The 25,803-nt window shown below is 43.4% G+C and overlaps 1 protein-coding gene across 2 annotated transcripts in view; it reads left to right on the top strand.

The window, feature by feature from the left end:
- COL5A1 (collagen type V alpha 1 chain) overlaps positions 1-25,803 on the top strand; it is a 635,679-nt gene that overhangs the window by 477,676 nt on the left and 132,200 nt on the right. For both annotated transcript variants that reach the window (XM_069609606.1, XM_069609605.1), the window contains exons 33-35: positions 4,002-4,046; positions 4,893-4,946; positions 6,817-6,861. In XM_069609606.1, coding sequence (XP_069465707.1) covers positions 4,002-4,046; positions 4,893-4,946; positions 6,817-6,861 — 144 coding nt within the window. The remainder of the gene's footprint in view (positions 1-4,001; positions 4,047-4,892; positions 4,947-6,816; positions 6,862-25,803) is intronic.

Raw genomic sequence — 25,803 nt, 5'->3', positions numbered from 1 at the left:
CACATGTGCACAATATCCATTTTAAACCTTCCTCATGGTTTTCCTGAACAAAGTAAACCGATTCAACAAAATGGCCAAGAGTATTGCTTAAAAATCAATAGTACCCCAATGGCTACCATAAAGGTGAGCTACGTATGCAGTTAATCGGTTTGCACCCACAGAGAAGCCAAAATTGAATATTAGCTGCCACCAGCCCACCTAAAACCAATGTAGGATGATATAATCACCCTGAGTCACAAAGAGGGTGCTTAAGAAGCACCCATGGGCCTGGGACCTTTATGGACGTCCCAGGATATGTACTCTTAAGGAATGAAAAAGGAATGTACTAGCAGGGGGACTTCAACAGCCATCTCTCTGACCACCAATATAAATTAGAAACACCAAAATATAAGGGGGAAATGCAAAAACAGTAGGGGTCCCAGAAAATGCGTCTGCAGAACCAGCCCCAAAAGAAAAGTGGAATTTTCCCCTAGTAATGGCCAAACCCGGAACTGCAGCAGCATCCCATCTTCTTTCTAACAGTCTTCAGATACAAATCATCTGATGACTGCACTGGCCCCACCCTGGTCACACATTCACTGAGATCCTGGCCCAGCCAGCCCACCAATCACACTCCAGTTAGCACCCAAAGGTGTTGGGACCATCGAATCAGGAGGGCCTAAATGAAGGCCAAATACTCAGGAACTTCTACACTGGATTTAGAAGTGTGGAGGTCCTTAATTATACTGGTTCAAATCATTACTGATGGAGCTTTTGTGGACTCATCAGCAGAATATCCATTACCACTGTGCCTCATGGTCCACAGAGACAACAGGATGGAAAAAAGAAAATGTCAGGTCGCATTGGGGGACTAATGACATAAAAGTTGGCAAAACTAATTCACTGCTGCTGCCAGCCTACTCCACAACACACTTAGAGTGTGAAACAATGACTCTGGGACAAAAATGGCATGCTTAAAAAGCACTCCAGCCCTGCCTGCTATGGAAGCTTGTAAGGGAAGCAGACCAGAAGCAGGGTTTCAAAGAAACAGTGAAATTAGTAGCAGTCACACTGGTCACACTGGTCACAAAAGGAAAGTCGAGAAACCATGGAAGCTAGCAACACGTTTAGGGGATCCATAAAGTTAGGGAGCAAGACATTCTGCACCAACATCAACCATGCCATTAAAATATCCTTAAAAACACCATTTTTTGCCCAGTACCACGAGTCCCAGAAAACCGCACATTGGATCGAATCCATATACTTGCAAGCATAAACAGTCCAAAAACATGTGAATCAGGTGCGCTTCTCGCACATTACATCTTGGGCATTAATATTGCACGGAAGAGCTCCATTTGTTTATAACTTTAGTGTTGAAGCCTCTGATTAATCAAGAGGACATCCCATGGCGTCTCCCTCTACTGTATGTCAAACATTGCATGACTGTTTTCATCAATTGCACAGAAGTCTCATTATTTTGTATCTTAGTTTAAAATCTCCTCTTATTATTAAGGTTTTTCTATTTGTTGCTTCTTAATACGAAATGTCCTTGATATTAAGTAATGCCCTTATTAGAGAAGTTCACGCCATTCTGGCACAACAATTGCATGCTCCAAAGGCAGAACATTGAGACAACTCTGTTTTAGATAGCATAGCAGCCACAACTGTGCCCCTCATGCCTAACAATTTATTGAAGGCTGAGTGTACCTAGGTTCTGTGGTTGACTACTATATGTGTGTACGGACAGTTATGGCTATAGCTGATGGTGCTGACATTACAAAACGCCTTTTTATGTTCCTGCTATTTATTATAACAGTAACATGTTACTCAACTCACTTAAGCTTGTATATATCAATGTTGTACCTACCTTGTATGTACATCCTTCCTGAATTCTGAGATGGTGGTCACAGACGGAGTGTGGCTTGCCCAAAGCATTAATGATTGGCTGCTGACAGCAAATCCCTAGCAGAAGATCTCCTTGTAGAGGGGAGCTATCTTCACTTTCTTCCCTGTAAAGAAATAGGATGACAGTGCATCATTAATCTAAATAATCCTCTGCATGAGGGACTCAACAGGTAACATATGTAGAGCCAGGGCCAAATGTTGAAGGCCCCCATATAACTGAATCATACAAAATCTAATGTTATCTATATAGAAAGTCTTGTATGTCTAAGTATGATTAGTTATTTATTACTCATGGATCATCAGGTTTTATAATAGTGCATCTTTTAATGACAACAGTCTGATACGGGATAATTGAAGGGAAACAATAGGACAGCAGCATTTGGGAAATTAGCCGAGACTTTGAGATAAACATCTCTGCAAAACAGTTTTAAGTTACTGCCAAATAGGAAGATTTGTGGAGATATTTTTAAATTAGTGTTTCTGCTGAGGATTACAAGGAGCATGTGGACTTTGCTTTAGGCTGGAGGACTAATGGAGAAAGCTTGAGATTTACAATAGGCCAAAGACCTAAAGGGCCAGGTTGAAACACTCTGAAGTCCAGAGGTTGAACTCTCGTGAGTGTTTTGTCAGTTTCTCACACAGAGCGTTTAGAAAAGAGGTATGCTAGACCTGTAGGACAGATGTCTTGTATGCAGCAATTTGGGCGATTTACAGAAGGGCAATGTGTTTTTGGAGAAGTTTGGCAGTTACTGTAGAACTGCAAAATCCCAGAGGGAGAAAAGATATTTGGAAGTAACTCTAGGACATAAATCACCAGTAAGTTATTGGTACATTACTGTAGGACAGAGAGTGCTTGGCAGCAATTTGGAAGTTATAGTAGAATAGGAAGCACTGGAGAGCTGTTTGGAAGTTACTTCTTGTTGAGGAAATTTGTATTTTACTGTCTGACAATGAACTTTGGAGAGCAATATGGAAGTTACTGGACTCCAGGGTGGTATGGAATGCAGTTTGCCAGTTACTTTAAGACAGGTGGCCTGGAAGAGCATTTTCAAAGAGTATGTGCGGCAGAGAAAGGACTTGTTGGGAGCAGTTTGGGAGTTACTTTAGCTTAGAAGAGATTTGAGGAACAATTCGAAATTTACCATACGATAGATTACTTTTGTCAGGGAATTATTTTGTGTACTCTAGTTTGTAGAACTGTGCAGGAGTTCGCAAATTGCTGTTGGACATATAGCACAATAAGCAGTATATAAGTTGTTCTTAGACAGGGATCTTTATGGGTAATTTTAGACTGTATGGCAGTGAGATGCATATAATAGATTCATGAATTACCCAAACATCAATCAAGGCCCTATCAAATTTGAAGGGATCTATAACAGCAGGACACATACCTGTACAATCATTGTAAGCTCTATGGCAATTCCATGGTGTACTTGTTCCTCATGGCACAAAAAATTGCGATCTCATAACCAAATGTTTACTGCTTGGTCTTATGATTTTGACTGATGAGATGGAGCACAAATAAATTAAGCAAGTTTCAAATGTTTTAGGCTCATTTGCTAATTTGTATTTTGTTCCTCACCAATGCGGACACAGCTGGCCTATGTAGCTGGCAAGGGAAAAAGTAAGCATGCTTGGCAATGTTTTAGTACCTTGGTGGTTTGATTTTTGTATGTATGTGCATGTTTTTTTAATGTGAACCGTGCTAGCAGTCTAAAAGATACGGCTTCAGTTCCATGTGCTGTGTCTTGAACACTAGGGCAGAATGTTAAGTTAAGAATTTGAAATTAAAACTCCATTTAAGTGGAGATATAATGTTTGTGGCACAGATAATCCTAATAAAAGCTAATTTAAGGGGCATTCACTGGTGGTATAAATCTTATGTGTCAATGCACATTTCCCTAATAGAACAACATTTAAATTGCAGGAAGTGATGACATTGGTAGGAATGCCATGCATGTCATTCTACACTATGTTGGGAAAACCAAGACATTTAACATGGCTATCACTAATGCTAGTGCTTTCTCTCTATGGTTCCCCCATTGCCAAGTTAGCATCAGCACAATCTTGTTTTTGTTCCGAATGTGTCTAACTTTGTCTTTTTTCTTTGATTCTAGGGCACCCCTGGCAAATCAGGACCAAGGGGGCAACGAGGTCCAACGGTAATAGTTAATGCTTACTATTTTTTGTCTCTTATAGGAGCAGTACACATCCGAAGTGTTATGAAATAGGTTTTCAGATTATGCCATAGAAAACCATTGATTCTTAACCCTGCTTTGTAAGAAGTCAGTTTTACGTTGGTTCCTAAAAATAAAAAATAAAACATATGAGGTCATATTGCTGGCTACTGAATGGCACCAATTAAAATGCTTCCAGTGGCTTTATTGGGCAGGGATTTAGGCGATAGGGCGGGAGGGGATGGGATGTACATGGCAGTCACTGTAAAGAAAATGAGTGAATGCTGCTGGTGCAATTTTTACTGGCAGCATTTAGCCACTGATGTAACACCGAAAACCACCACAAAAAACATTGTACATTTTAACTGACAAATCTGTAACGTGTCCCACCTCCAGACACGCCTACCTTCCTCATCACTTAAGTGATGCGCTTTCACCATACAGACATAGAGACCGCATATGTTGGTGGTCTTATTATCAACATGAAAACTTTATGTTCATCTCATGGGTGCATCTTAATTAATAATACATTAGAATCCCTTATGCAAAAGCCCTGAAGACAGGTGAGCAAATACATTGGACGACACCAGAGCTAATCCCACTCCCATCTGTACTGGAATAGAATGTGAAACTTAAGAGAGTAAAAAACATTTGGCAAGTCAGGGAATTAAAAAAAGGTCCAAGCACAGATTGCGAGCAAATACTTGTTGGAATGTAATACTGCACTGAGATTGCTTCTTTGCATAATGCCTGAGAATTTAATTATGTTGTGCAAAACAGAAAATTCGAACATGCAAAAGCAATAAGTTCTTGCAATGTGTTTTGTTTCAGGGTCCACGTGGTGAAAGAGGTCCAAGAGGTATCACTGGAAAGCCGGGGCCAAAGGTAGGCTCTTTACATATTGTTCTGCAGTTTTGATCTGGTTGCCATTTTAAAGCAGATAGTTCTTTAACGCAAATAATCTTGCAAACAGCGGCCATCGCACCTGGTGAATAAAGTAATTCTGCTTTTTATAAATTACCTTTGCAGTTTAGAGAAGACTGGGATTCCACAGCACTTAAGAGTTTGAAATATGTTTAGTTTTAAGAAGTCGACATACAAGTCTTCAGCTAAATTGTACTAGTGAATTCTCCATCTTGAGATTTTCATTAGTATCCATAAACTCTTTCATTAGTTCTGACTATGGGCTGGATCTCGGAAAGATTATATCCATAGGCAGAGCCATTTCAGTTTATAAATAGGGAGAACTAGGATTACAAACAAGTAACTTTCCCTTGTCCAAATTGGGCTCTTCATTAATATTCATAAACTCTTGACTTGCTCCGCCTGTGGGCGGTATGGTTCTCACATTGTCCCAAAAGTGGATTTAATGAAGTCTTCTTTAATATTCATAAACGTTTCACTTGCTCCGCCTAGTTTGACTATTAATGAAAATACCCACAATGGTGAACTAGAATTACATGTAAGTAACATCCTTCTTAATTGGTGTATCTGCCTGTCACAAAGATATAATCGTTTATGAATGATAAATGATAAAGCAGTGTCAGTGACAAGCACCCTTGTAAACTAGTAAAGCCCTTTGCACTATAGATGAATTTGTGCTTGTGATAGAGACTTAATGTGTTCAAGTATTTTTTTTTAAAATCGTTTTGTACACCTCCATCACTCGTTGCTAACCGTATGTGATTGCAGGCCCACCATTCTATATCCAGGTATCTCTTTCCACTTCATCTGCATGCTTAGTCCCTTTTTCCTTTTTATGCATACATTTGTATCCCTATTTCTATTTACTTTGTCTGCAACTTGCAGCTCGCCAGATGTCTTGGACCATGATCCCCCACAATTGGCTTTGCTGGCTATGCTTGATGGGGATTGTAGTCCAAGACATTGGGCTATCCAAAGGTTTCAGAACACTGCTTTACAGAAGTACTACCCTTTTGTGTTTGTATACACACAAATAGTCCTCTTTCCATTCATAATTTTAAATAGCACTGAATTATTTTTAAATATCTCTGATGGTCAAAGGCCATGGCTCCTAAATTAGTGGCCATGCATCAGTGCACAGAGTGGCCATATTAATGCAATTTAATAGTGTCATACAAAGAAAGAGTCTAATATTAGAAGCGCAAGGATTTATTCTTGCATTGTAATGTAATTTTCATTTTTAGAAAACATTCCTGGAAGATCATGTCAGCTGAATATGGAGGTCATGTAGCGTATGATTGTGATGTGATTGTCCACATTATCACATAGGTTTTCAGATATAGTTGTTGTATTTGAATAGGTTTTCAAATAGTGAGAAGAAGAATCTCATGTTTTAAACATGAGATGACCCTGGCAAGCAGAATTATATAGCAAACATACCAGATGTAAAACTGTGATTTGAATCTGCTCCTGGTTTTCAGATGGTCTGCTAAAGCATTGCAGTATGTATAATCTGCTTTATTGGTTTATTGGAAGTACAAGTCTTAACTCTAGTGATAACATGAAACCCAGGAGCAGATTTCACTCTGTTTTAAGATTGGGGGAATGTGAGAGCTGTGATTTCGTTGTACCACATATGATATATTTGCAAGAAATTATTGTGTAAACGTGGACAGGGAGGAGCACACATTCATGAAAAAGAGCATCACTCTCTTCCAAGCGATGCAAGCAATTAAACTGTACTTATACCATGGGTTCCCGACTGGAAATTGCAATGTACGGTTTTGGAGCACATTCATCTACATGGGTGTCTTTTTTTGTTCTTCTCCAGGGTAACTCCGGTGGTGATGGCCCATCTGGTCCTCCTGGTGAGAGGGTAAGATTCCAACGTGAACCTGATTTATTAATTGATATGGGTCTTTGCTAAAAGGCTCTCAGGCAATTGTGGATTCATATGCCAGGCCCAGTCTGTGTGATGTACCTTCAGATGCCAGAACGAAGGTGAATTGAGATTTGAGTGCTCTTCCCTTTTATCCAGGCCAGATGGGAGGGTATTTTGGCCATTGTTGCTCCATCGTACTGTCCTCATAATTTTTCCAAAGATGGACACCTACAATTACAGGATGATTGTACATCTGCATACTTTTTCCAAAGATGGGCACATTAAACTTAATTAGTGATGTAAATAAGTAATTGATCTAAAATTGGAGAATCATGAAGTCTTCATTTGGAATTAGAGGTAGGGAAAAGTGGAAAGACAGGAAAGTTGTGCCTCACAAGAGTTTTTACAGCATACTGCAATGCATGTGTGCAACTAATGAGAATGGGAATCCATTTATCTGAAATGAGAACGTGTTTCTTGCTGCAGGTGTTGCTGTCCAGGCCATGCTGGAGATGTACTAGCAAGGCCCTGTCAAACTCTGAAAAATAAAGTAACTAGAGATCAGGATTTAGAGATGCTGGCAAGATATGTGAAATAGCCTTGGTGCAGTTGTTTTCTTCAAGGAATTGGCTAGCGCCCTTATAGAGATGCTGAGCGATGTCTTAGGAAGTGTAAAACTCTTTTAAAATGGAGGAATGAGGTTGTATGAACTATTTCGGCCATTTGGGGGAGACCAATATTTATTTTACCATTGGGATGCGTGAGGGGTGGTACAATAAGCAGGTTCTGGGGAAAGTGTATTAATTGAGGTCTGTGTTCTTTTCCCTGTTAAGAGTCAGTGAGGGGATTGTGGGTCACAATTGGCGAATGTTGATTGCGGTGCATTAGTTGATCTTACAAAAGTAGCAGAACATACCGCAATGCCTTAAAGAGAGTGATCTTGTAACACACTGTGCCGGTCTCAGCCCCAACGTGCGAGAGGACCTGTGCTAAGCACAGTGTGGCTGAAGTGAAAAAGATCTGCAAAAGTATTAAAATACCAGAAATATAGTAACTCAACAGGCATTCACAGAATCCTATGGGTTGCATTCATGGAGTAGAAATTAGCACTTCGGATCATGAAGGAGGTTTATTGAAAGACCTTTAGATAGATTTCAGCACAGGAATAAGAGGTAGTACCATAGTGTACAATGCAGGTGCACTGGTAGTACTCTATGTGGGTCTAAGCACAGAGGTAGCTGGGCGTACTCAAGTTCCAAGTAGAGCGTACTTATTTGTTATAGTTTGTTGACTTAAGAATGTAATTTTCAAAAACGGAATGTTACAAAATATCTTGTTAATTGCACAAGATGTCATAGCAGACCCACATTTTTACTTTACACACACCCAACACCTATTGTGCATGAGTAGTATTGGGGGCTTTTTTAACTTACTATGGTCGGTTTATCATGTGACCAAGAACTATAAGAGAACCTATATTGTTTACTCACACACACACTCACAGACACATGCAAACACACATGCACTCATATATATTGAAGGGAGAGAAATATTAACATAGGCTTGTGGTGATATATTTGCAATGTAACAACACGTACAAACTTACCTTTTGTTATCCATTGTGGGCAAACATACCAGGCAACACTGCCTGAACTATGCTGTAACTACAATAATGATGGATTCAGCTTGATAAACGTCTGTATTGTATGGGCTGATAATATGAGAATATGTACAGGAAACATAGCAAAGGATAGATCGGAGACCATACCTAGGTGATAAACACAAAGCAGATTCCAAGGCAAGGTAAGGTTAAGTAGTCGCAAGGACAATACAACCAGAAAAGGTTACCCATCTTCCAGATGTGAAAGGTGGGGGGTCGCTGCTAAATGCCATTTGCATTAGGACAGCAAACATTCTTGAACAAAGCCTTGATACGTACAGTAAATACACACTAATCAAAAGACGCAGAAACACATTTAAATGAGCAAAAATACCCGACTGGGGAAAAGTACACTAGTTGCGTAAGGACTGAGAGGGATTGCAAACATCTGGTACCCCCTCATCTAGGGCCACAATGAAAAGTAATGAAAGACTGTATAGCAAAGCTCTGTATAACAGGGTTTAACAACAAAAAAAAAGTATACAACTGTACAGTGAAATCTTAATTGTCTACTGAGAGAGCGGCTGTGCGGGCTTCTATCAGCCTCATAAGTTGTGCAAGAGATCATGGTGATAGAAATGCAGCAGGCGAAGCAAGGCCGGGGAATTGGGTGATGTGACTGTAAAAGTTGCCTGGAGGAAGCAGGCAACCAATGTAGACACCAACCACCAAATAATCCAATAAACAACCCTTTTAGAGTCAAGACTTATTTTCACACATCTGTGCAGAAATGGACAGGGAAACTGGCGGAGCATCCCTATCCCAAAATGTTGCCTCCGAGCCCACAAACATCAGGGTTTATATAGGATTTTGCGCAATGGGGCTCATTCAGAAAAGTAAGTAAAATACATTTAGTCAGTTAAATTAAAAATGAACATCCTTTGTCCTTGAATGTCATTGCTTTACAGTACCATGCAAGACCTGTACAATTCCACTTGGCCCACCCATGTGATACGCGCAATAAGGCCAGATACAGCGTCTAATACCCATCTGACCACTGTTCCGGTTCTCGGGCAGTAAAACCTTCCTGCAATGGTGATGTTTTTCGTGTCACTGGACGTACCCGTGTAGGGGTTTACAGCGTGGCCACGCAGCATTATGGGCTTCCGTCGATGCCAAACAATCGGACTTCCCACTGTACCACCTCTCAAAAAATGGCTGTTTTCACTACTTTACCTTCCCAACAATGATTGCAGTTTTTCTCTGCCTGTGGCTCATGTACGTCCAGTCGCCTGTCAGAAATAAAATAAAATACTGTTGGCTTCAACACTAAGTAGAGGCAATGAGAAAAGTATAGCGTGATGAAGACGGAGGAATGTTTCCTCAACAAGCGCAAGGCAGTGTGATGCGAAAGTGGTAATGTATGTGATATGATATGGCATTTATAACGCGCCTATACACAAGTGTTACCAAAGTCCTAGAGGTGGAGAACTTGTGTGGAGAGGGGTGCATGGGAGGAAAAGACAGTAGGATACAGGGTATACCACTGTAATAAAAATACAAAATAAACATTTACAAATAAGCATTCAGGTAAAATGTTATGCGTGCAAAATAAAGGCAGCCTTTGCACTTGTTTAACTGGTGAGAATGGTGAGAATGAAGTCGAGCAAATGACACACAACTAGCTTGCACACATGGAATGTGTGTTTTGGAGATCACAAGTTCTCCAAATTTAGTTGTCATACAAGACATTAAAAATTCCATTCAAAGCAGTTTGGGAGATGCATAGTGTAATACCCAAACTCTACCATTGATAAGAAATTGTTACCAGACAATAATTCTGGGAAATTAAAACAATTATAGGAATTCTTATTTGGGTTTGTAGAATAGAATAGTCAATGAGTGTTACAAAATAGTATTTTAAAATGACAAAGTTTATTTTTGTAATCTTTAGCAGCCCCGATTTCTAGGACTGTGCTGGGCGTGGTTGGGCTTGGTATTTGTATATTAGTGGCAGTGATTTATCCAACATAACCAATTCACAATACAATTGACTTTTTTTGGATTAAAGTGCCTGCTATCCAAAGGGAGTTTGAAGGTATTTAATGAAGATGTTTTGTGATGTCCGTGGATTGGCTCAGCTGTTCTTGGAAGCAAGATGACGAAAAGCAACACGGGTTTAAATCCTGGTCACATGCTTAGAGACTGGTCTCCGGTATTAAGTGTACTATAAAAGATTAAGTAATTAATTAATGTGGATTGAAGAAGTTATGTTTTCTCAGAGAAGATCTGTTATTAAGGGGTCCTGAAAAAGGTGATATTTTCTTTGCTTGGTAATGTCTATGCAAACAAAAAAGAGAGGATCCTCTGTGAAATATGATGAAGTCAATAACAACAGGGGTTTCAACCCTACATTCATGGCGATAAACCAATTTATATCAAATGTTTGTTATTCAAAAGGAAGCTTTTAATTATCTCTACTTGAAATGAATCATGTAAAACAATGAGAAACATATTAGGACACAGGCAAATAATTCCACAGACCATCTGCAAGTAAAAATCATTAAGAGAAAGAAACCATTTGTGACAAAAATAACACTCATATCAAACAGGGCGTAATTTAAAAAAAAAAAAACACCCAGCGTGCCGCTCTCCGATGAACAAAATAACACCACTAGTACACACAAGTCATAAACATTGTGTGACTGCACACATATAATCGGAACTCCTTATCCTTACATACACCTTGAGCTGTACTTAAGTATTAGCTTATGCACCTAATAATTTTACATGTGCACAAACTCAGTTCAAAATAGTCTATAAATGTAAGCAAGCCAATGCTTATTTATTCCAGTCAGAGTATTAGGACAACAAAGAAGTTTTGCTCCTTGGAAGAAGAGGAGTTACAAATCCTGCCTACTAAAGTTTCAGCCGAAATGTGGCCCAAAACATTATGGTGCCCCAGCCTTCTTCAGGGTGTGAAGGGGAATTTTCTTTTGCTGAGAGAACACATTGAAGGCGAACAGTCTATCAAGAAATAAGCATCATATAAAGAAAAGGAATGCTGCACTCAGTGTCCCCTTGTGTGGGTGGAGTCTGTAGAAAGGGACAACACAGGTCCATAGCTCAATGAAAACTAACCATCACCAGTCTCTTGATTCATAGTGCCAAGTAAAACCAATCTATGGAGTGGACTCCATGGTGCATGATCTGAGGGGTCCCTTTTATGAAGCAATTAGGCTCCCAACTGTAGAAACAAGGGGTGTTAAAGACTAATCAAAAGACGTGCCGTCTATGGTCAGCTTGTCACCTTTTTCTAATGCTTAAGTGCAAGCACAAATTCTGTCATGAAGATATTTCATGCTTAAAATGTTTTCTTCATTTCTTCTAATGCCCTCATTCTGATTGCCACACTGTTATTAAGGGTAGCCCGACTTATCTCCAAACACATAAAGATGGATCTAGAATTGACCACATGCATATGGTTAAAGGCATCAGAAATCGTCATGTGCCTGAGTTTTCTTGACTTTCAACACACACATAAAGTGAGTATTCTTGATCTACACCATGCACATTGGTCAACAATTGGGAGCATCATTCCCCCATTCATTGTAATGGGTTGTGCCAGGTTCAATTTGGGGAAGAAAAGGCAGGAGCAGGCCTTAAAAATCCACACAGCACAAATTGGAACGCTGCATACTTTGGAGTTTCACTCTCCCACCCTCTCCCTGCCACACTCCGCTCAGCCAGCCTAACAGCCATCCTTATAGCCCTCACTATAATGGTCTCTACGCCTCCCCACATATTCCCAGCACACCTCACCCAGCGCCCGGCACTAAATTCACATGCCGCAGCACCAGACTACAACATCACACAGTCTCGGCCACCTAGCCTAGCCACCAGACTCTGCAATCTTAGAAATCGATCACTTCCTAGGTATTTACTCTGCTCACCCACACCCATCACAACTAGAAACACCAGATTAGGCACCCGCACTGCACCACTACCCCATACTAAGATGAGCTTAGGCACTGCCCCTCTCCCCCCACCACCCCAACATGCCTCTACTCTACTTCACACTAAGCTCCTCACTACGACACACCACAACAAGCACACTTCACCCCATACTAGTACAAACAAAAACATCAAAGGCACACAACACCCACCTCTTAAATGTGCACTACTGAACGTACGCTCCCTACTTGCACATGCCCTCGAGATAAATGATCTACTATCCACACTTAATCTGGACTTACTTTGCATCACCGAATCCTGGCTCAATGATGCCTCCTGCCCAGCCATCGCACTAGTCCTACCCACAGGCTACACCATCTTTAGGCAAGATAGATGTGATAAGATTGGAGGGGGAGTCGCCCTTATCCACAAAGACTCACTATCCATCAGATTAGAAGACCATAGTACATGGGGTGGTAATGCTGATATCATATCTGCCAAGCCTACACTCTCCCCCAATAATCTAATCAACATCCACATCCTATACAGACCTCTCGGACTCCCAGCTGACTTCCAAGAGCACCTCTCCCATTGACTCAGTAACAACATTAAAAAGTCCTCCAAAATCCTTCTATTAGGAGACTTAAATTTAGGATACAATGATCCTAAGGATAAATTTGCTGCAACCCTAGCTAAAGAACTCACAGACTTAGGCTTCTCCCAAAGAGTCTTCACCCCTACTCACTCCAAAGGCTGCACCCTTGACTGGGTCATGGATCACAACTGTGCATCCAACATGCCCTTCCTTGGACGGACCACACATGCCTCGAATTCCTCATCCCCACCAACCCTAAACCTAAGACTCTCACCCACCCACCACCTGCCACAATAATATGTTCTAAAAAACTCAACGCAGACAACTTGCGTCCCCACCTTAAAAGCACCACCTTTCTCTCAGGACCCAAATATACTATCAGCTATCTTCAATGATACTCTCACCAATGCCATAAACTCTATAGCCCCACTTGAAAGAAAGAAGGAAAAAAAATCATTTCACTGCAACTCTTGGTTCTCGGAAGAACTCCAAACCCTCTGAGCTCAAAAGCGCCAGTCGCTTCAAAACCGGCAAACGGATCCGAGTGATCTAAATAAGAGCCTCTTCAAACAACTAGCCCTCCAATATAAAAAAGCCATCTTAGCTGCAAAATCCAACTCCTTCAATGATAGGATCTCAAAGGCCAACTCCCAAGCTTAAGAACTATTCGCAATCTTTAATGAATTAGTCACTCCTCCGGCTACCACTGACGAGATAACTAAAGACAAAGCCTGGTGTGCCAGCATTCAGTCCGCCATGCTCAACAAAATAAAACTCCTCCAGAACAAAATCCCAAACCACTGCAAAGCCCTCCCAAACCAAAAAACCAACCGCCTTACAAAAGACAAGTGTAGTAATCTCAATCACGCTCAATTCTCTTCCAGAAACGTCACTGAACATGAGGTCCTTAATCTCATCAAAAACCTCAAACCATTCCTCTGCAAAGCAGACATTTGCCCTCCCAAAAATCATCAAGGAATGCGCCAATGACCTAGCACCCCTGATTACTGCCTTCATTAACGCATCTTTCCAAACAGGAACTGTCCCAAACAATCTCAAGGAAGCCTGGGTGCGGCCACTTCTAAAAAAGGCCACACTTGACCCAGCGCAACCCAACAACTACAGAGCGATAACGACAGTCCTGTTCCTCCTAAAAATCCTGGACAAAGCAGCTCACATCCAGATCCAATCATACATAGAAGCTAACTCCATACTAGGCAAAAGACAATCTGGCTTCCGTATCGGTCATGGAACAGAATCCGCCTTATTAGACCTAAAAAATCAAATCTCACAGATCATGGAGAAAGGCAAACCCGCCTTGCTCCTCCTCCTCAATCTATCAGCTGATTTTGACCTGGTAGATCACCAAACACTCACCACCCACCTCACCCATGCAGCCCATTTCTCTAATCAAGCAGCATCCTGGATCACTTCCTTCCTTGAAGGAAGAGCCATGAAGGTCTACTCCGACACAGCTAACGCAGATCCTACCACTATAATCTGCGGTGTCCCCCAAGGATCTTGTACAGCCCCCACCCTCTATAACCTCTTCACAAAACCACTCTTCGAACTACTTGACTCCATGGGTGTTGCATATTCAAACTATGCAGGCGACACTCAAGTACTTTTACCCCTATCTGGACTCTATCACCAAGACGCCACGGCCCTTCACAACATCTATGCCACTATCCAAGCTTGGATGGCAATCAACGACCTCTGTCTTAATGGGGAGAAGACTGAAATTCTCATCCTTGGCCAGACAAACACATTATTGAAACTAAGCCCCCAATACAACAACTTCAACATAGACAACTCAACCATCTCCGTATCATCCTCTGTCAAGACTCCAGGTGTTCACATTGATGCAAATCTATCAATGAACAAACAAGTTAGCGCCATAGCCTCTGCATCACCGTTCAGTACCAAACTCATCAATGCCATTAAACCCTACTTATCCACCCCCAACCGCTTGGCCATAGCTAGGGCAACTATAGGAGCCAAACTCGATTATTGCAACGCCCTTCTAGCTGGCACCTCCGCCAAAAACATTCACAGACTGCAAACCACACAAAACAATGCCCTGAGAGCCGCCATGAGCATCCCTAGAAGAGACCATATATCCCACGCCAGACGTGAAGCACGGTGGCTCCAGGTCAAAGACCGTATTACTCTGAAAATCGTCACCATCACTCACAGGTGCATCAACAAAACCGCTCCAGCATACCTATCTGAAGCAATATCAAGGACCACATCCATTCGCCCCACCAGAGATCAGTACACCAACCAGCTACACATACCACGCTTAAAGAGAGCCAAAGCGGGAGGTCTAGGCTTCTCCTATATTGCACCGAAACTCTGGAACTCACTCCCTGCCACCCTTAGAGCTGAAACTTCCATCTCTGTCTTCCGCAACAACCTCAAGGCCACTCTCCCTAAACTAGCAAGTGGAGGACTGCGTCCTCCACTTCTGCCATGTATATTGTAATATAACACAAATGTAATATAACTATATTGTAACCTGTATATATACTGCTAATGACCATGTAACTAAGTAACTAAGCTTTGTACTGTAACAAGTGCCACGATGTCCTCGGGCTGTTGTGCGCTATATAAATATGAATAAAACAAAACAACAAAAATAAAGGTTCCAGCGCAGCGTTCAGAGTTCAGAATAGGTGCAGACATAGGAAACCCTCATGCATGTGTTTTCCATAGGTTTCCTCAGCGTCCATAAACTGGAAAAGAATTGGAAGAGATCTAGATGCGAGGAAATCTTATTCTGTTAAAACATTCCTTCACAGTTACAAGCAAGAAATGTATAATGCAAACGTTTCTTTTATTTGCAACAAAGTCAGTACTGCTGCTAAAAGACCCAATTCATTGTTTAGAATGAACTCTTCTTCCACTGATCCGAGTTGTCTAGTTAAGTCAATTGAATCATCAATACAGGCAGCTAATAATTTTAATAACTTTGTTATGACCTAGTTTGAAGACATCAAAGATGCAATTGAGATAAATAGGCAATCCCCACCTTGGAACCTAGTTAGATCCCATGTTTGTATCACGTCAAAATGCAGATATTCTAGCTCTTCTGATATCTATTTGACCAACTTCTGACTTCTGCAGGGCACAGTACCATCTTTATATAAACAGTTGATTGTGTCCCCATTACTAAAGAAACCTATGTTTGTGCCTACTATTATGTCAAAATACTGGCCTTTTGCAGGATTTCTGTTGATTTCTGAACTTTTAAACTTGGAAAGGTATTTACATTCCAACAGAACAATTTTTTGGAATCCACTAATTAATCGGATACGTATCAATCCAGCTTCCACACTCACCATGGAACAGACTCTGCACTCACCATAGTATGGAACGATATCTTGGCTACTGCCATTGATGGCACTCTATCTCTCCTGGTTATGCTGGATTATTCCATTGCCTTCGATACTTCTTTTAAACAATGGTTGTTTTTTTGGACACTGCCTTTAAGTGGTTTAAGTCATTTATCTCAGACAGATCACAGAATGTAAAGATTGGCCCTCTTCTCTGTGATTTGCAGCTTGTTCCTTGTGAGGTTCAGCAGGTATCCCCACTACTACCCCTGCTCTTTAATATTTATATTGAATCTCTTTTGGCATTATTCAGGAAATTCTTTCTTAGGTGTCATTCTTGTGCTGATTACATGCAGGTGTATCTTAGAGTAACCAATCGGAGCAAATGCCTGAAAAATCTTACTAGTTGACGGAGGGAAGGTAGGAATTGATGCTAAGAAAATTGACTTCAACTAAACGCTGCTAAAACTGAGATTACGCTTGAGAGTCTGAGACTTTTTAAGGACCCATAGTTCTCCCCTAATAATTAGTTCTGCTGTGAAAGCCTCTTATTTTAGAATGAATCTGTTAATGTAGATTATACCTTTCCTCCCCACAGGGAAGCATGCATGAATAATTGGGTCCATTATTAATTTTAGGTTAGATTATGCTAATGCTCCTCTGACCGGTTTACCAACTAAGCAATTACATCGCTTACAGACTGCAAAATGCTGCTGTCTGACTGATTTGCAAACTTCCCACATTTTCTAGAGTTTCAGACTATCGTTGCACATTGCATTGGTTGCTAGTCGAGAAAAGGATAATTTTTAATATCCGTACATGATTTGGCTCGTCAATGTCTTGTTTATAAAATTCAGTGATTTGTGCCTTCTAGATTGTTGTGTTCTGAGAACAAACATCTTCTGGTTATTCCTTCTTACAACATCAAATCTAAGGGTAATAGAAGAGTATCTGGGATTGGACCCACTCTTTAGAATGCATTACTTCATTTACATTTACTACAGATTTTATGGTTCTTTCATACGAAGTTGAAAACCTTCCTTTTTGGATTGCACGCAGTCATTGACTTTGTTCTAAATTCAGTGTTCCATCTGCATCTATGTGCACAATATACATTGTTAAAATGTAATCAATTCAAATAATACACAGCCACCAGGACAAGACTAGTCATTTTGAGCAATTCACTTTTTAACCATCCACTCTTTATTACCAAAATTAAAAATATTCCTGTGGTTCTTCCGTGGGGCTTCATTACGGGTCCAGCGGTAACCCTGCCGGTGCTACCGACTGGGGGTTGCCGTCAGACGAATAATAATGTACAGGCGCCTGACTTCCCGGTGCCACCAAGCTATTAGAAGTCCGTCAGCCGGGTAGTCAGGCCCCGGTACATTTGTTAATCCCCATTCCGATAAAGTCCAATGGGAGTGGGAGCACAGGAGCACCGGCACCGTTAGGAACGGTGCCGGTGCTCCCGTGACAAGTCTGCCTACCGTGGCCACTGTGCCTGCATGGTCAGACCTGTCGGGCTCAGCAGCTCCTGCAGGTAGACCTGTAGTTTTCCTGTCTGGAAACAAGGGTGCTGGTGAGCTTACAGATGAAAAGAGCGCAGAGAATGTGCTTGTTCCATTTGCTCTAATTTCTGGACTGCTCAGGTCACGTTATTTCTCAAAGGTGACCTGAGCATTGCAGGAGGGACTGGACAATAGCGCAAAGGTGTGCTCTCCAGCCTCCTTGCGTACATTTGTGCCAGGAGCACTGACAGGATCCCGACCATGTGGTTAGTGGGACACATGTCACCGAGACAGGTTGTTAAAGTGCCAGTCTCTGTGAAATTCTCGAAAAAATTAAAAAGCATTTCCATCCTCTTTTGGGGAATGAAAATGCTAGTGTGACAGCCACGTTTTAAACCGCAGCTGTCACACTTCAAAAACAAATCATGACAGGGTCAGAAATGATCTTGCCATGATTTGTGCATGCCCATGTTCCCAACAGGCACATTGAAAGACCCTCATTTCTGTGCATTTTAAAGCACATTTGTGAATTTGGGATGTGCTTTTAAATGCATGGAAACACCCCCTTATTTGTGCAAATTCGCAATGGAAGGAAACATCTGGAATAGCACATCTAGATGCTCTCATTCAGATGTCCTTTGTGAATGGCTGCTCTTTTTTTTGGTGCAAGTGAGGACAGGCACTAGCACATTTTCTCACTTGCGCAAAAAAAGTTTTAAACTATGGCCCAATGTGCATTGGTAGCTGATTGCAACTTCTATTCATTCTACCCTGCAGGTTACTATCTTATGTGATGCTGTAGAGCAGTACAAAGAAAGCAGTATATATATATAGACCCAAGAAAACACTTACTCACTTAAAGTTATATTAAAATATGTATATTTATGTATCCACAAGGCACACAAGGAAATCTAAAATGCAGCAACAAACAGTAACATTCAATGAGAAATGGTATCACATTATTACAGGAACAATAATGCAGGTGAGTAACATATTCTATGGTTTACATATCCAGCACACAGAGTGACTTCAGTTAAGGCAGTATCAGCACTTATATGTATCACCTTTGCAAAACTGAGTGGGCGGGAAAGTGAAAGGTTTAGGCAGAACACAGATAACAACTGTTAATTACAATTCCACTCTGCCTGTGGGATGTAGGCAGTCTGTTTCCTAGCAATGAAAGTGTTTGTAAGTAAAGCCTATGGAGGATCCAGTATTGCCAAAGCCAATAGGATCAAGAAGATGGACCTTTGGGAAACCAGCCTAGCCAAAGTCAAGTGGACAGTTCAAGTTCTGATGAAGATCTTCAGAGGAAAAGTTAGTTAATCAGTCAGTGGTGCATGAAAAAACACAGGAGTTCAAGGGGAGCCTGCCTGACAACACACAGGCTGTTAGGACAGTGTAGCTGGCTTCCTTCTACGTGCAACGTTGCAGACCGTGATTCCTGCTCCTCGGTTGTGGTGATGAAAGGGGGATCCTGTGGCAGGCTTCTGCAGCAGCACACTGGAGAAGGGATCGGCAGTAATGGAATCAACTCATTTCAGTCACTCTTTTTGTTTTTGGCGCCTTTTTCTTAGCGCCAAGAAGAAACAAATATAGCCGGTTGGATTCTCTTCGATTACTCAGTCCTGAAATCTGGGGAGGGGACCCTTGGTGAAGAATTTCTGCTTCTGTAAGTTCCAAATGTATGTCTACAAAATGTCAGCAGGATTCGATCTTCGGAAGACGATGCACTCGATAATGGTCCAGGTATTGGTGTTATGCAGCACAGGAAAGATGCAGGATGTCGGGGGATGGCCCAAAATGAAGAAGGTCTTGAGGCTAGTTGGTCCGACGAGCTTAAGGGAGGAAGTCATCCTTGGTGGGTCTTCCCTGTCGATTTGAAATTGGGGTCAGCAGAGCTGCAGGGCTTCACCCGTGCTTCCGCGGTCCTGGAAGGTGCTGCTAGCGTCTCTGCTAGTCTTCTGCTTCAGATCCCTTGTTCCAGTTGTCGACTCTGCCTGTAATCCCAAAATCCTTGCCTTATATGCTGGAACCCATTCATTCACACCCATACAGCCGTCAATCACCTGGGGGTTGGCTGTCCACAGACAGCCAGCCTCCCAGTTAGAACTGGTTTCAGCCAGGCATATCTACAGCTAAAGGACAGCTCCTCCCTCACTTCCTGCCTTCCCAGACACACTGGAGCCTGGGTGGGATTCAGTAACCCCCCAGCCGTCCACATAGGGCGGTGTGTGCTGAACCCACAAAGGCAAAACTCACAAAGGACTCAAATCTAAAGGATAGAAGAAAAGCCCAGAAGGAACTGGCAGGCGAAAAATGTCAAAAAAAGAAAGCAGCCCATTTTGAGAAAATGGTCACCCTTGGGCGGTGTACTGTAGCTGAGAAGTCGGGCTGCTAGTAACCTGCACAAAATGTAGTAAAATATATTTTTTTAATACATTGCCACCAGCCATTTAAGTTATTCAGTGTAACAAAAAGGTACATGAGGAGTGGGAGAAGGAATTACAATGCAACCCCCCCCCAGTACCCCAGGTGGTGTGTGCTGGACCCACAAAAGAAAAGGTCAGTAAGATAAAAGTTAGCTTACTATTCTTGGGAACTGTAGTTCTTCCAAGACAATGGGCCTCATTACGAGTTTGGAGGTAGCCATGCCATTTTTACCGGCATGGCTACCCCCAAACTCGGGTCCGGGTCCCACAAAATGGGAATAACCAGGCCATTCTGACCTTTGCGGGCCCGGTAATTCCCATTCGCGGGACCTGGACCCAGTACGTCCCCATTCCCACTTGAGCCCCCATAGGGCTCAATGAGAATGGGGAGGATGGTATGATATGATATGATGTGGCATTTATAACGTGCCTATACACAAGTGTTTCAAAGCGCGACGAGGCAAGGGAGTGGGAACAGAGGGAAGACAGACAAAAATCTTACTAGGCCAAGTGTCATTCAGATTGCGCAAGTGCAAAGGAACGGGGAGGGGGAAAATGCAGTGCATGGGATAATACAAGATAAATAAACGGCCAGCAGGTAGCAAGTGCAGGGTGAGTGCAGAACATAAGTGCTAGTGGGGGGACTGTCGGGATACAGAAAACAGTCCACAGGTGCAGGGGTTTCCAGGGAGACAGTGCAGGCGTGCATCTGGCAGGGCTAGGGCCCGAGATAAGATGGGTGGCCAGGTAACCAGTGCAGTTTCAGTAACAGCCAGGACTTTAGCAGGGGAGAGGGGGAGAGAAAGTAGAAGCAAAGAGGAGGATTTTCAGGTGCTTCTGGAACCACAGGTGGTTCTCCTCAGGTTTCAGGGAGGTAGGGCGGCTGTTCCAGAGGGAGGCCCAAGCCGAAGAGAGAGATCTGCCACCAACTCGTTGCTTGGAGAAGGGACTGACCCTGAGGGAGTTGGAGGCGGATGAGCGAAGAGCTCGGGAGGGAAGGTATCTAGGAAGAGAGAGTTGAAGGTATTGAGTCCCCAGTCCCCAGAAGGCCTTGTGGACGATGCAGAGGGTTTTGAACTTAATCCTGGCAGCCTCTGGGAGCCAGTGCAGAGATTTCAGTCCTGGAGAGATATGATCCCTGGGCTTGAGGCCAAGGACAAGTTTGCAGTCCTGTTCTGGATGAGTTGCAGATGGCGTAGAGTGGAAGAAGGCAGATTTAGAAAGAGGCTGTTGCATTAGTCCAGCTTAGAGAGAACCAGAGCTCTAGAGACAGTGACCTTCTGGGGGAAGGAGAGGAAAGGAAGAATACCTCTGAGGAGGTGCAGCTGGTAATGTGACTTCTTAGAGACGTCGGAGATGTGAGGCGAGAAAGAGAGTGTTTTTAGCCTTGCAGGTGGGAGTGAGGAATGGGCCAAGAGAGGCCGGCCAGAGACCTACAGGGAAGGAGGGAGTGGGTGTGCCGAAGAGGAGAATCCCAGTCTTACTGGCATTAAGGCAGAGGTCATTGGCTGCACACCACTCCTGGATAGAAGACAGACAGTCAGAGATGAGGGATGGAGAAGAGGTGGCCGAAGGTAGCCTGAAAATGAGCTGAGTGTCATCTGCATAGCACTGAAAGTTGGGGCAGAGAGCGGCAATGCGGTGGGCAAGGAGTGCCAGGTATTGGTTGAACAGCCAGGGAGAGATGTTAGACCCCTGGGGGACACCAGAAGTAGAGAAGAAGATAGCGGAGAGGAAGGATCCAAGTTGGACCTGGGAGGGTCGGTCAGAGAGGAAAGAAGTCAGCCACTCCAGGGCGGTGATCCCTAGGTTAAAACAGAGACAATTAAGCAGGATGGCATGGTTGACAGTGTCAAAGGCAGAAGAGAGATCAAGCAAGATGAGGACACAGGGTGTGTTAGAGTCAAGGTTGGAGAGCAGGTCTTCACAGATGTTTAGGTGAGCAGTTTCTGTGCTTCTGGCAGCTCTGAAGCCAGACTGATTGTCATGAAGACAACCAACAGATTCAGTGTGGAGATTTAGCTGGGAGATGGCCAGTTTCTCCAGGAGCTTGCCCAAGAAGGGAGTGATGGAGATTGGGCGATAGTTAGCCGGGCAAGAGGGATCGGCAGAGGGTTTCTTAAGAAGAGGGTGCACAAGGGAGTGCTTCAGGGGGGAAGGGAAGACTCCAGTGGCGAAGGAGTGGTTGCAGAATTCAGCCAGGGCAGGGGCAAGGGTGTCAATGTGGTCCTTGATGGTTTTGGAGGAACAGGGGGTGAACCTGTTTTGACAAGACTTTCATAGATCGGACTTGTCTAGAAACCTTGTCAGCGGAGAACAGGGGAAAGGCGGAGAAGGAGGGAGGAGAGGTGGCTGCAGAAGGGCCAGAGGAAGAACAGGGAGTATAGGGAGGGAGGGGAGAGGAGGCGAGTGAGGACAGGATGTCCTGAGTTTTAGAGATGAAGTGAGACGCCAGTTCCATGCAGAGGGCCTGGGAAGGGACAGGAGAGGTAGAGACTGCGGCAGGATTGGCCAGTTCCTTGCAGATTTTGAAGAGTTCAGCCGAGTTGTTAGATGCTGCGGAGATGCGGGATTGGATATGAGCTCTCTTCTTGGTGAGGACAGAGAGCCGATATTGCCTTTGGAGCAGGCGACAGGCCAGTTTGTCAGAGGATGAACAAGAAACACGCCATGTCCTCTCAGCCACCCTGCACTTGCGTTTAAGGGCGACGAGGTCTGAGTCAAACCAGGAGTTGCACTTGGTCTTGGGCTTCAGACGGATCCTCATGACGGGCAAGGATATCAAGAGTATCAGAGATACCAGAGTGGAGCGTGGAGAGGGCTGTGCCAGGGTCAGAGTCAGCCAAAGTGGATGGGGGGGTGAGAAAGTGGCAGCGAAAGCCTCAACTGATACGCGCTTCATGGGTCGGATGACCGAGAAGGTGGGTGGCAGTGACAGAAGTGGCTTGGCCTGAGAGGTAGAGAGGGTGAGATGGGAGGAAAGGAGAAAGTGATCACTCCAGCAGAGGGGAGTGGTTAGGGGGACAGAAAGGGGAACGTCTGAGGAGATCAGAACATCCAGAGTGTGGCCTGCAGAGTGAGTCAGGCCAGAGGGGAGAATAGTGAGTGAGAGAGAGTCGAAAGGTCACGAAAGAGTCCAGAGGAAGGACAGGAAACATCCAGGTGGATGTTGAAGTCTCCAAGAAGGAGGAGTTGAGTGGTCGAGGCCAGGAGTGAGGAGGAGAGGTTCCCCCACTCAGAGAGGAAGGAGGAGATTTGACCAGGCGGCCGATAGATAGTGGCCACAGTAAGGGAATGGCTAGGGGAGAGAGAGAGTCTGCAGATGAGACATTCAAAAGAGGAGTAGGCCTGCGTAGGAATGACAGAGGCAGAAATCCACTCGGGGAAGATCAGGGCTACACACCTTCCGGAGCAGATGGACCTGGGCACGGAGAGGATCTTGTAGCCGTAACAACAGACCTGTTTGTAACGGGACCGTTGATACCATCCTGTTCTGGTAGCGGGTGCCTCTGTGCACGTCTGGTCTGACCAGGTGTGAAGAGCGTCCCCGCGAGCAGAACTCATAATGTGGCTGTAGAGTGATAACGGCGCGGGCAGCACTACCGGCGCCATTATCACTCTACCGCCAGGGTCGTAATGAGGCCCAATGTATTTAAACATTTAGAGGAGTCCAAGGGACTCTTCATTCAAACTGCACAGAATGTGCTGGGTGCCACAAAGCAAAAAGCAGATCCCTGTATTTAACATAAGGAGTTTACCAGACTCCCTAAAATAGTGAGAATAAAATCCCAGTCAGAGAAAAGGAATGAGCGAGTGGTAAAACGTTCCATTCACTCAGGAGAGTCAAATCAAAAAAGGTCCAGGGGTCTCTTAGGTTAAAGGGAATTAGCACAGAAACTGAACATTCTCCCTAACACGACCCAAACCAGATGCTGACTTCAGCATTGCATCTGTAGCGATGGTCCCCCAGTAACTGGCCCAATGGCAGAAGGGAGTGACCCCAGCAATTCTGGGTACCCTAGGAGTGGGCATTCAGAAACTCAGAGTTGGGGTATGATCTTGAACACCTACCCCCCATACCACAGGGATTGTCTGGGTGTATGAATGGAAAGTCCACTCTGTAACTCTCCATTGCCTGGTTGAGCTTTGGCCAAGGCGCCTCCCCAGGGTAACCGCTAGTGTGGTGGGATGACCATGGTTAACCAGTGATGACCGCAGGTGGTAGATTGCTCATGGACAGACCATGGATACGCATGGTCTCATGATGTTTATGGTACCATGGAAGTACATGGTTGTCGCTGATCCTCAAAAGTTTAGATAACCATGAATAGGGATGAACATTTCATGGCATCTTTGTTTACCCCTTTTTCATTTTTTTTCTGGATTGTCAACAATGTGTGGTTTTAAAATAAAAGCATTTATAATCGTAGTTTGTAGTAGTCATGACCCCAGGAAAAACACATTTCCAGGAAGCAATGCTGGGAAAATCAGCTATCCCCATAACATATACCAGTCAATAACACCAGAGTGTTACATTCAGAAAAATGATCACCAGGAAAGCAAAAACCATGCAAAATAATACAAAACAAGTCTTCTATGACAGTTATCTTGTTGAATAACAAATACTGTGTGGCTCAACCTCATTACACTGTCACGATAAGCTTTGTATAGTGAAAATGTTTAACTGTGACATGAAAATAAACATGTATATGTGCACTGTGAATTATATAAATGTGTATATTCATGTTGGAATGAAAACTTAACTAGTTGTAATTGTGAAAAGGATTGTGGGTATGCAAATAGACTAAGCCCTGTGAAACAGAACCTTCCGTTCTCAATCCCGGCACTAGGGATCCTGCGCATAGAACTTATGTAACCGGCTAAAGTGTCACATTGATCGATCTAATGAATTGATTTAAATTAACTAGGTTTTAAGAGGGTGGATGGAAAGGGGAGGTAATAGGGTTGGTCTGAAATTAATTTCATACATGGTCAGCCTTGATTATGTCCAAGCTAATTTGAACATGGGTTTTATCTATGATCCATGGACATGTATTGATTTTGCTCATCTCTTGATTTCGCAGAAAATTATTCAATTGAGGGCACCAATGTCATGTAGGCCAACTATAACACTGTGCTATTTTACTGCACCTTTGCTGCAAGCATACTGTTTGTGCTACCTGTATTTTGAAGAGGGGCTATACTCATGTATAGATGCAGACTTCCTGAAATGGGCTAACGCTTAGCTCGCATTTATGTGGGCCAGTGGACCACTGAGCTGTTCCTCCAGGCGGTGGGCTCTGCTCTGAGGCTAGAGTCAGGCCCCAGGCTGCAAGATGTAGGGACAGTGTTCATGATGAAAAGGGGGGTGAAGGGGCATGACAGCAATCAGTCCTTAGTAACAGGGCTCCCAGGTGAGGCACTCTACCCAAGGATGGCGGATGGAGGAGTAAGTCTCAGAGGAGAGGAGGGTGCGGGTCAGAGGCACATAGGGGTCAGAAGAGCAATT

This window comes from Ambystoma mexicanum, chromosome 8, assembly GCF_040938575.1.
Source record: "Ambystoma mexicanum isolate Mex_15411 chromosome 8, UKY_AmexF1_1, whole genome shotgun sequence".
NCBI classification, from domain to species: Eukaryota; Metazoa; Chordata; class Amphibia; order Caudata; family Ambystomatidae; genus Ambystoma; species Ambystoma mexicanum.
Note: the sequence above shows the minus strand (reverse complement) of the source record. Positions and strands in the feature narration are given on the sequence as shown.